The sequence below is a fragment of the Rosa chinensis genome, chromosome 3 (genome assembly GCF_002994745.2).
Source record: "Rosa chinensis cultivar Old Blush chromosome 3, RchiOBHm-V2, whole genome shotgun sequence".
Lineage (NCBI taxonomy): Eukaryota > Viridiplantae > Streptophyta > Magnoliopsida > Rosales > Rosaceae > Rosa > Rosa chinensis.
In genome coordinates, this window is record NC_037090.1 from 41484544 (window position 1) to 41496308 (window position 11765).

The 11765-nt window shown below is 39.3% G+C and overlaps 1 protein-coding gene across 1 annotated transcript; it reads left to right on the forward strand.

The window, feature by feature from the left end:
• Positions 1-430: 430 nt before the first annotated feature.
• LOC121052321 lies at positions 431-1696 on the forward strand. Its single transcript, XM_040517059.1, has one exon. It carries the CDS (start codon positions 431-433, stop codon positions 1694-1696), a length of 1266 nt encoding a protein of 421 aa, XP_040372993.1.
• The last annotated feature ends 10069 nt before the right edge of the window (positions 1697-11765 follow it).

Here is an 11765-nt window from a genome sequence, read left to right on the forward strand (position 1 = left end):
GTTATTCTAAATTGTGGAATTGTGCGGTTTTGGGAGCAGGGTGGCTCCAGGAGTTTTGGGAGGGTTGTTTAGAAGTGAAATTGAAATTCTACAGGTTTTGGGTTACCCATTTTTAAGGGAGGTTATGCCGACATTTTTGGTAAACCTTCTTTGAAGGTGGGTTCCGCAGGGCCACTTCGGGTTCCAGGGTGGAATCCGGGGCGGGTCATGTCTGTTGGTATCAGAGCATTAGGTTGTTAGGTTCTGTAGACTTCTTTATCTCCTACTACCTTATATGCGTAGTGGCACCTAGTACCTCCCGAGTGATGGCCCGACCGCGGCGGATCCCCATCGTATACTCTTCGGTGCTAGTGTGTTCATTATGCATGTAAAGTAGATAGGTTAATGTCCTAATCCTTGAGCCTTGTTTTCCTTCTCTTCTTCAGGTGCTATGCCTCCTAGACGCCGAAGACGGGAGGAAATCCCTCCTGTTGATGATGGGGGAGATACACCGCAGAATCTTGCGGATGCGTTTGGACAGTTCTTTCAGCAGTTTGCTGCCGTACTCCCCGGTTCACGCACTGATTATACTATGGAGCGTGCTAGGAGAAATGGGGCTCAGACTTTTGCTTCCGCCACATCACCTGTAAAGGCTCAGCGGTGGCTTGACAGGATGGAGAGAGTTTTCTCCCAGATGGACCTTCCAGAGGATAGGAAGGTGAATTTGGCAGTACAGTTTCTTGAGGATACCGCCTGGCATTGGTGGACTGATGTTGTTAATGACCCTACAAATGTTGGCCCCATGACATGGGATATGTTCAAGGCCCATTTCTACGGACGGTACTTTAGTGATGCCCACCTTAATCGGATGCAAGACCAGTTCTTGAGCTTGGTGAAGAGGGACGAGCAATCAGTGTTGGAGTTTGAGCAGGAGTTTCTCTCCTTGGCCCATCATGTGCCGGATTTGGTTCGTACTGAGCAAAGTAAGATTCGTAGATTTGTCTTGGGACTTGGAGGAAAGTTTAAGGATAAGATGTTAGGCACACCGTACCGGAGTTTTGCTGAGGCAGTATCTTATGCCATGGACATTGAGTCGAACTCACCTGCTGGATTTCACCCCAGGGATCCTGGTGGCCCTAGCCAGGGTCCATCTAAGAGGGCTGCTTCCACTTCTGGTTCAGGATCTTCTGGAGGTAGTAGACTTGTCAGTTCAGACTCGACCACCTTACCGGATTTTGGAGGACTTAATATGGGGGGTGGACAGTCTGAGTGGCAATTCAGTGACGGCACTAGTCTGTACGGTGGTACCTCAGAGGGATTCCATACTTGGAGGGATCGTCCCCAGCGTTGGACAAGAGATGTGACATGCTATCAGTGCGGACAACAGGGTCATTATAGAAGGGATTGCCCTACATTGACTCAGGATGTTACTCCAAACGTCGGTCAAGGTTCTAATCATGCATCAGGAGGGTTATCTAGCGGCACTCACACTAATTTAACCAAGGGCGACACTTCCACCAGTTCTGCCAGGGGCGACACTCAACGGAGTAGTGGTCGTCGTGGACGTCCAGCGAGACAAACGAGACTTCATGCCATGGTTCAGCGAGAGGATCACGTTCCTCTAGATACTACCGACGGTACGATATTCCTAATCTTGAGTTATTTAATTTTCTTATATTGCTTCACCGGGGGATGGTATTCAGTAGAGTTGGTTTAGTTAAGCCTCTAGTCGTTCGTGTAAATTTCGAGGACGAAATTTTTATAAGGAGGGGAGATTGTAACGTCCTGGACCTAAATTTTACCGTTTACTAGTCATTTGGATGGGAAACGACAATTTCTTTTACTTTTTACTTGTTTAGATACTTTTAGTGGCCCTAAAAGTTGACTTTTTGTTCGGGTCAAAATTTGAGGAAAGGTTCTTCATGAAAGTTGTAGGGGACGTTAAATCGAGCGCGTGCATATGTAGTGCGTAAAAATCGGACTTAGTATACGAGAGTTGTGGCCAAAAATGTGAAGTTACTGTTCATGGTAATTTTTGATTAAAATAGAAAGTTACCTAGGGTAGGTTTCCATTTCCGGAAACCCACCCTTCCTCTTTCTCTCTCCTCTCCCCCGACCTCTCTCTTCTCAGTTCGGCCGTTTTCTTCTCTTCCTCTGATTTGCCGCTTTCCGGCCACCAACCGGCGTGCCACCGGTCACCAGAGGAGCGCCTCCTCCCTCCAAGCACCCCAGCAACCTGGGTTTGGGACGATTTGGCCGGAAAACTCAGATTGAAGCAAAAAACTTCCTCCGGCTGCAGTTTGAAGCTTTTGCCGATTTCCGGCGATTCCGGCCACCTCCGGTCCCCATTTCGCCGTCGAAGGTTCGGTTTTCATCACTGATCATTTCCCCTATGGCCTTGTAACATGATTTGAAGTATAGAGGCCGGATCGAAGTTAGGGTTCTTGATTTTTCTGGGTTTTTGTTCATTGATCGATTTCGACTGTTTTTAGTTGTTATTTGGAAATGTTGTAGTTATGAAGTTGAATCAGTGTGTTGTGTAGATGGTGTACCTAAAATTTGGTGGCCGGAGGTGGAGGTTGGCACCGGCGCGTGGAACTCACGCTCCGCCACTGTAGGTGGCGCGTGAGTTGTTGTCTTGGCCGGAATTTTGACATGTTATTATAATTGAGCGATTATTACGTCTAGTTTATTAATCGTAGCTTGGAAATGGATTTGGAGGTGAATTGATTATGAATATTGGTGTTTGTTCAAAAAAATGGTGAAATTGTTAATCGAATTACGAGGAATCCATCCATCGGATTTCCTCGGTTTGGCCTTTGAGCCATACATTAAAGGAATAATATTATTGAAGAAGATTGGGAGAAATTGGGCAATTAAAGATGATGTTAGGGTTTGGTTTTAATTATCCCAATTTAGTTTTCCATCCGGTAATTAAAGTTACGAACGTTATATTTGTGTACAGGACGTGATACCGACCTATCGCTCGACGAGGACCCTTACGCTTGGATACCACGTTAGCCGTATATCGTGAGTGGACTTTTATTTTTCAAAGAATGATGCATGCATTTATTTAAATAGTTCCGAAGTTATAAATTATTTATCAATTTACTTTCTTGAGCACACGATTATTTTCGGAAACGGTTTTGGTTAATTGATTTACTTGGAGATTTTATGGCGTGCGGGGTCACGTCATTGGATTACGCTTATCTTTTCTTATTTATTTATTTCCGATATGATTTCCGGATTTATACTACTTATATTATATTTATATTCGGCAATTGAGATTTTTATGAAATTCTATGAAGTTAATCTTTATACTTATTTATATCCTATTTATTTTGAAGATGAGGTTATCTTAGCGTGTGGGACACGTCGTTGGAAATTTATTTACGAGAGTTGGGGAAGTTTTATGGATTTACTTGGCTTTCGGATTTTCTTTGCCATACTTTGGGTGACTTATCATTGCTAGCATTGATTTCCGCCTTTGTGGCGCGGTGATGGGATCACCGTAGCCCTCCGCCTTTGTGGCGCAGGTTACTGTCTATGTGATAGTAATTCTGTAGCCCGGTATCCTATCGCTACACTTAGTGGTGTAAGGGTATATTACGGGAGTTATGGGAGTTTCTTTAGCCTGGGAGGCTATCACCCAAGCCTGGGAGGCTCACTTGTATGGCTATCGCTTTCCCCCACTCACTTTACTACTTTAGATAGCGGGGCTAGCTCGATTTTTGTTTAACCAGCGGGGCTGGTCTTATTTTCCTTGAATATCAGAGTTCCAACTGTTATTTAAATCGTATGTGGCTAGCGGGGCTAGTCGGTTTTCATGAGTGGAACTCCTTTTGTTTTATTTTCGTAAATCCTTGCATGCATCGGGAATTTTAAAGAAATAAATGTGGGAAAGTATAAAAATCCATTTGGTTTATATTTGTTTATTTTTGTCCACTCACACTAACGTTTTTATGTACTTTCCCCTGGGCCCTTCGGTTTCAAATGCCCAGTTCGCAGTGTAGCTGTTCGGCTTTAGGAGTTGAGGCTTAGCACCACCGCTGTCATCTATTCCTTGTAGGTTACTTGCTAACCTACTTTGTATATCATTGTTCTTTTGGTGTTAGACTGCTCTGATAACCTTGAGATGTTTGTATTAATATTGTAACCTATGACTTGGTTGTAATTTGAGTTAATTGGATAATTTGTTATTCTAAATTGTGGAATTGTGCGGTTTTGGGAGCAGGGTGGCTCCAGGAGTTTTGGGAGGGTTGTTTAGAAGTGAAATTGAAATTCTACAGGTTTTGGGTTACCCATTTTTAAGGGAGGTTATGCCGACATTTTTGGTAAACCTTCTTTGAAGGTGGGTCCCACAGGGCCACTTCGGGTTCCAGGGTGGAATCCGGGGCGGGTCCTGTCTAAGATTCTCTCCATTCTCTAGTATTCAAAAGCTCTGTGTCTCAACCAAGGAGGAGAAGAAGTCATGCAATACATCAAGATCCTAGCCGCCATCCACCCTTGTGTCATCCCTAGAAGATTGCTTGCTTTCAAGGATCTTCAAGTTCTTCGTCTCAAGGCTTTATCATCCATCTTTCACGGTGTATTTCATACTTTCTTATGTTTTCTTTTTTGTGATTCGTAGAGTTATGAATTCTAGTTACATGACGTTAAGAGCAAAGTTTAAAGCCCGTTTATATGTTTTGAAATAAAGTTGTGATTTCTTTATGTTGATTTCTATGTTGCTTATGTGAGATTGCTTAATTCATTTTGGATTACAGAAAACTTTTATATGTATGTGTTCTTTGGTGGCCAACTTAGGATATATGCATGTAATTGGAGCTAGATTTAGGTAAACAATTCACCTAATAGTTTTGTGAACCTTTCATAAGTAGTAAAGGCTTTGGACAAAAGTCGAAATCAATTAAGGAGGATTGCAAATAGATGAACTTTTTCATACTAGGTTGTGCACTTTGGTTGACATCCTTTCTTTCTTCTTCATGCGTTGAATGTGTTCTTGATTAGCTTGCTTTCACTTACATTAAATATTGAAGGAAAATAAAATATGGGAAATCGTTTGCTTTCTAACGTTTCATATGGTCAACTTCTTTCTCATGACATAGTTAATCAACTATAGGAATTGTGATTGGATTTCATGCATATCATTGTGGTTTTGATCTTTAATCCTTGCGTTCCACCATTGTATATATGTTTTTACTTTTTTCATTATTTTATTTATTTTATTTATTTTATTTTCAATTTTAATAATCCTAAACCCCCCTTGTTTGTGTTTACTTGTATATATTTCTTCTCTTTGTTTTATTTTTGTAAAGAGTACTTTATACTTTTATTAATTATTTAATTTTTTTTGCAATTACAGGTGTGCCCTCAATCTCCAGCTAGAACGATCCCTACTTATTCTATACTGACAACTACGTTTTGCAGGATTAAATTGCGTGCTTGTTTTTAGCATATCAGTCCTTGGTAATGGAATCTCAGCGATCTTTGGGCATTGTTCCCTAGAGGAGACTTTGGTGGATTCAGGAAAAATATTTTTCTAAGTCAGAGGCTTCTGAGAACTTTGTTGAACAAACATTTGCTGATATTAGCATGTTGACTAATGATAGTCGGCTTTCTTAAGTTGAGGAAGGTATGACTGATGCTTAAGTGGGTGTCTGCCCTTTGCTTCTTTGCCTTCTAAATGTTTAAATTAATATGTTGGAATGTGAGTGGTGCTGGAGGTAAGAAATTTCGATCAAAAATTTCTGATCTTATTAATTTACATAAGATGGATATTCTTATTATATGTGAACCTCACGTTCCCTTTGCTCGTGTTAAAAGGTTTCTTACAAGACATGGTTTCCTTGATGCCGAGGTTGAGGAAGCAAGGGGTTTCTCTGGTGGCATTTGGGTCTTATATGATAAAAATAAAGTTTCTGTTTCTTTTGTTGATAGTAATTCTCAGTCTGTTACTGTTAAGGTGGTGGTGAATAGACAAGAATGGATCCTTACTGCTTTATATGCTAGTCCCACTCATTTTGTTAGGAATTCTCTTTGGAATTACTTATCTACTTTTTCTTCTAATATTCAATTACCCTGGTTAATTATTGGCGATTTCAAACTTTATAGTAGTGCAGACAAAAATGGAGGATCCTTGGTTGGTAAGTTTAATGGTATGAAAACTTGGGTTCATAGCTTTGGTTTGATTGATGTTGGTTTTCAGGGGCCAGATTTCACTTAGACTGATAAAGAGTTAACAAAAGGTTGGATAGGGGTTTTTGTACTGATGAGTGGAGGCTTGCTTTCCCTAAAGCTTTCATTCAGCACCTTCCTCGTATGAAATCAGATCACTGCCCTTTACTGTTACAGTTCTCTTCTAATGTTGATTCTCATGGTACTAATAAACCGTTTCACTTCAAAATTATGTGGTTCCAACAAGAGACTTGCCCTGAGCTTGTTAAGAGAAAATGGCACATTTATCATGGAGATATTATCAGTAAAGTGAATATGATTGCTTCAGATCTTTAACAGTGGAATACCAATGTTGTTGGTTGACACGCTAAAAGTAAGCGCGCAATTTAACCCTGCAAAATATAGTTGTCAGTATAGAATAAGTAGGGATCGTTCAAGCTAGGGATTGAGGGTACACATGTAATTGCAAAAACAAATAAAGAATTAATACAAGTACAAAGTATTATTTACAGAAATAAAACAAAGAAAAGAAATATATACAAATAAACATAAATTAGGGGGGGGATTATAAAATTAAAAATTCAATTAAATTAAATAAAGAAAATGTAAAAACACATATACAAGGGTGGAACGCAAGGAACAAAGATCAAAACCACAATCATATGAATGAAATCCAATTACAATTCCTATAATTGATTATCTATGTCATGAGAAAGAAGTTGACCATGTGAAACGTTAAAAAGCAAACGATTTCCCATTTTTTACTTTCCTTGAATAATTAATCTAAGTGAAAGCACCTAAATCAATCCTATTGAACATGCAATCATAGTCTAAAAAGCTAGCTAATCAAGAACACATTCAACGCATGAAGAACAAAGAAAGGATGTCAACCAAAGTGCACAACCTAGTTATGAATAAGTTCACCTATTTGCAATCCTCCTTAATTAATTTCGACCTTTGTCCAAAGCCTTTACTACTTAAATCTAGCTCCAATTACATGCATATATCCTAAGTTGGCCACCAAAGAACACAAACATATAAAAGTTTTCTATAAAACAAAATCAATTAAGCAATCTCACATAAGCAACATAGAAATCAACACATAGAAATCACAACTTTATTTCAAAACATATAAACAGGCTTTAAACTTGCCCTAAACGTCATGTTAACTAGAATTCATAACTCTACGAATCAAACAAAGGAAACAAAAGAAAAGCATGAAATACACCGTGAAAGATGAATGACAAAGCCTTTACACGAAGAACTTGAAGATCCTTGAAAGCAAGCAATCTTCTAGGGACGACACAAGGGTGGATAGTGGCTAGGATCTTGATGTATTGCATGACTTCTTCTCCTCCTTGGTTGAGACGCAGAGCTTCTGAAGACTAGAGAATGGATAGAATTTTTCTGATGTTTATTTTCTGAGGGAGAGAGGTGTGTTGTGGTGTGGTTGATGCTCCTATTTATAGGAGGATGGCAACTTAGTCGCCAAGTCTTCAAAATTGATCCACTCAACATTAGCCAATCAGATAATCCCACGTCAACTCTGCTATAACATCCAACCAATCAGAAGTCTTCAAATTAGCACCTTGATTCTAGGGAGATTATTTTTGAATTAATTTTTCAGATTTATCTCCTCAATTTTTTCCAAGAATGAATGTGGATATCAAGGAATGTATCTGGACTTGTTTTCAACCTTTCTGCTTGTTGCAATCCCTTGAATTTCTCCTTCCTTATCTGTCAAAGTCTCCCTTTGGCCATAATCATGTCTAGATGCATTTAGGATTTAATTGAGATGTCATCATCCATATATATTCTTGAAATTCGGCCAAAATCAGTTTGTGTCTAATACGGACCCAAAATCTGATTTTTAATCATCTTTTCTTGCAAAAAATGACTCCCAATCCACATCACCTTTATAGATGACGTTTTGAGCTTGTTCTTGAGCTCTCCTAGTCCATCCAGGTATCCTATTGTCATCAGGACTCCTAGTCCAATGAGGACTCTTCACATGAAATGTTTTTGAACCTTTAAGAATCTTCTTTTGCTTTCCTAATTCAACTGGGAATCTAGGATTCCTTTTCCTGCCAGGAGTAGGTTTCCAGGACTAATTAGGATTTCCTGGCTGGACCAGGAACACTTCATTTTTTCATTTCAGCTCATTTCTGCAGCCCTCGTGCCTTTCCTCTATCATCTCCAACGTTCCCTTGCTTCTCATGTGCCTTTAAGCTCATTTCTTCTCCATTTGCTCCAAAGTACCTAGAAAATAGAAACTAAATTAAAAATGATTAAGTAAAGGAAATAACTAAGCAAAATATGAGGAGTTAAATATTAAAACGTAGCATTAAAATACTCCTATCATTAGTAATATCTTTAGAAAGAAAAGAAAACTCTTAGCTAGAATTACTGGTATTCAAAAGAGCTTTTGTAAAAAGCATAATCCGTTTCTTGTCAATCCGGAGGAAGATCTCATTAGGGAACATGAGCAAATTAGAGATCAAGAAGCTGTGTACTAGCAACAAAAATCTAGAGTTACTTGGCTTTAGAATGGAGACAAAAATACAAAGTTCTTTCACCTTTCCACTGTGGTGAGAAGACGAAGAAATAAAATTGAAGGTCTACTTAATCAATCTGGAGAGCTTTGCACTATTTTCCTACTATGAAAAACATTGCTGCTGCTTTCTTTCAAGCTCTGTTCACTCATAATCCCTCTGAAGACATCACGTTTGTTATCCTTTACCTTTTTCCTAATTTGGATATTCATTGTAACATCCCGAACCAAAATTTACTAGTTTATGAGTCTTTCGATGGGTAAACGACATTTACATTTACTTTTTGGCTCCGTTTCGATATTTTAGGGGGCCCCTAAAGTTGACTTTTTGTTCGGGTCAAAATTTGAGAAAATGTTCTTCATAAAAGTTGTAGAGGACGTTAAACTGAGCGAGTGCTTATGTGGTACGTAAAAATCGGAGTTCGTATGAGAAAGTTATAAGCAAAAATGTAAAGTTACTGTTCATGATAAATTAGTATATATATTCGAAAATTTACTGTGGTAGATCAGTTCTACCACACTCTCTCTCTCTCTCTCCTCTCTGTTTCTCTCTCCCCGAGCTCTCTCTCTCTCTCCTCTGCACCTCCGGCCACCCGGGAGCGAACCGCGACCACCGTTGGCTTCCTCTCCTCCTCCTGGACACGCCTGCAGTGGTAGCTCGTCGAGTCTTGACTGGAAAACGGCGAACCAAGGCCGACAAGTTTACTGTAGCATGTGACTGTTGACCTCAATTCAGGCCACCTCCGGTGACAAAGCCAGGCTTTTTAGAAGCACATTGAGGCTTACTTGAAGCTCCCCAAATATCTTGAAGCAATTTGCAGCGTGGAGGAAGAAAGCATAATTAGAAAATTTTACTCTACTTCGGTTTGCTTAATTGTTCGGCCACTTAGAGGTATTTTCTGACTTGGCCACAGTTATGAAAGATGCTTAGAATGTTGAGTTGATGAAGTTGGTAAAATTTGGTAGCCAGATGTGGTGGTTGACCCGTGGTGCGTGGGGCCCAGGCGCAGCCGCCTGTGGCGGTGCGTGAGGGAGCGTCCGGTCGTTCCTAGTGAGTTGTTTTGGTCTATTGAGTAGTATATATTGTTATGAATTTATGGATAGGTGTTTGGTGGAAGTTGGAGGAGGTTTGGATATTAATCGGAATTTCCGAAGTTCAATAGTTTGGTTATTGATTTATGAGAATTCCACTCTCGGATTTCTCTTAGCTTTGCCCTAGAAACCTTCAATTAAAGAATTGGTGCAAATGATAAAGTTTTGGTTTAATCAAAGAAGAAATAGAAATGTTAATTTATGAGGATTTTATGTGGGAATCGTATTTAATTTCCAGATTGTCATTCACGAATTATAATTTTATACAGGGCGATATACCGAGCTATTGCTCGATGAAGGAACTCGTATGCGTGATCGCCTAAATAGTACTGTGAGTGGACATTTATTTTAAATTAAATATGCATGCAGTATATTATTATTTTCCGATTGAGGTTTAATTTATTATTTGAATTATTGAGTATTATGATTTTATGAGCTTGATTTCTTAAGATTTATTATGCTCTATGAGTTACGGGATTTTTAGTGGATTTCCTTCCCGAGGGCTTTCAATAGATTTTCAAGCTAATTATTTATGAGTTATTGAGTTGGGAAATGATTTTCGGGAAGTGACTGATTCAAAAAATATTATGAGAATTATTGATTTCGAATATCAGTTTTTATGATGATATACGAGTACGAAGGATTTAACAAATATTTGAGCATGATTGAATTATCGAGATTTATTGAGTTTTGAGCTCCGCACTTATTAGCCTTGAGTTAGATTGAGATTTCTTTCCGAAAGCATTTATTGATTTACAGAGTATTTGATTTATGCTTTCAAGGATTTATTGAGATATTGAGGTTTGAGTTAGCGAGATAATCCTGAGTTATGCTTTCAATGAATTTTTAATGTTTTATTGAAGTAATAGCGAGTTTCTTTTCGAAAGCAAGTAATTGAAAGAGGTTGTTTCCAGTTTATTGAGGAGGCTATTTAGTTTATTGAGGAGGCTATCTTCGACGCATGCGTGTATATTACCTAGTTGGCAGTCCCTTCTAGGTAATAGTCTGGTTGGCAGTCCCTTCCAGACAACATCCCGGTTGGCAGTCCCTTCCGATACGTCACCTGGTTGGTAGTCCCTTCCAGATGACATGAGGTTGTTAGTTGGCAGTCCTTTCTAACTACCTGTGGCTAGTTGGCAGTCCCTTCTATCCACTGCCTCCTATTCCGGTTGGCAGTCCCTTCCGATGAGTCATCTGGGCGGCAGTCCCTCCTAGATGGCATGAGATGACTAGACAGCAATCCTTTCTAGTCATCAAACGAGCCTCTTGAAAATGATGTTTTATAAGGATTGAGGATGAGATTTTAAGAAATTGCAAGATGTTCTATTTTTATGTGATTAAGATTGCAATATTTTCAAGATTGTTACTACATGCGAGGATTTAGAGAATAACTTGGGAAAGTATTAAGTTTTACATATACATTCAAAATACTTATTTTCGTCCACTCACTCTAACGGTTTTTAAATGATTTCCCCTGGGCCCTTAGGTTTCAAATGCCCAGTTTGCAGGCCAGTTTAACTTGAGGTTGAGCGTACATGGGGTTGAGGCATAGCTGTCATAGCTTCCGTATTATAAAAGTATCGGTCATTTATCTTGTATTCTATTCTTTTGTACGCCTGTACATTAGATTGCTCTGATAACCTATGAGATTAATATTCTTAAGTTCAGAATTGTTTGTGAAATGGGAGATGTTGTGATATAGGGAGCAGGGTGGCTCCAGAAGAATAAGGGTGGATTATTTTAGAAGTGTAATGTCTTTCTACAGGTTTTGGGTAGTCCACTTTTAGAGGGGGTTCTGCCAAATTTTTGGTAGAATTTCTTCTAAGATGGGCCCCGCAGGGCCACTTTGGATTTCAAGGTGAAATCCAGGGCGGGGCCTATCATTTATGCTCTCAATTGGATGAGTAGATCAATTTCTGTTGGGGAAGTGCATAGTGCCTTATTTAGTATTGGAAGTCTGAAAACT

Bases quoted from the DNA above. Each gene is read 5' to 3' on its own strand.
- LOC121052321 (XM_040517059.1), top strand. From the start codon at position 431: ATGCCTCCTAGACGCCGAAGACGGGAGGAAATCCCTCCTGTTGATGAT.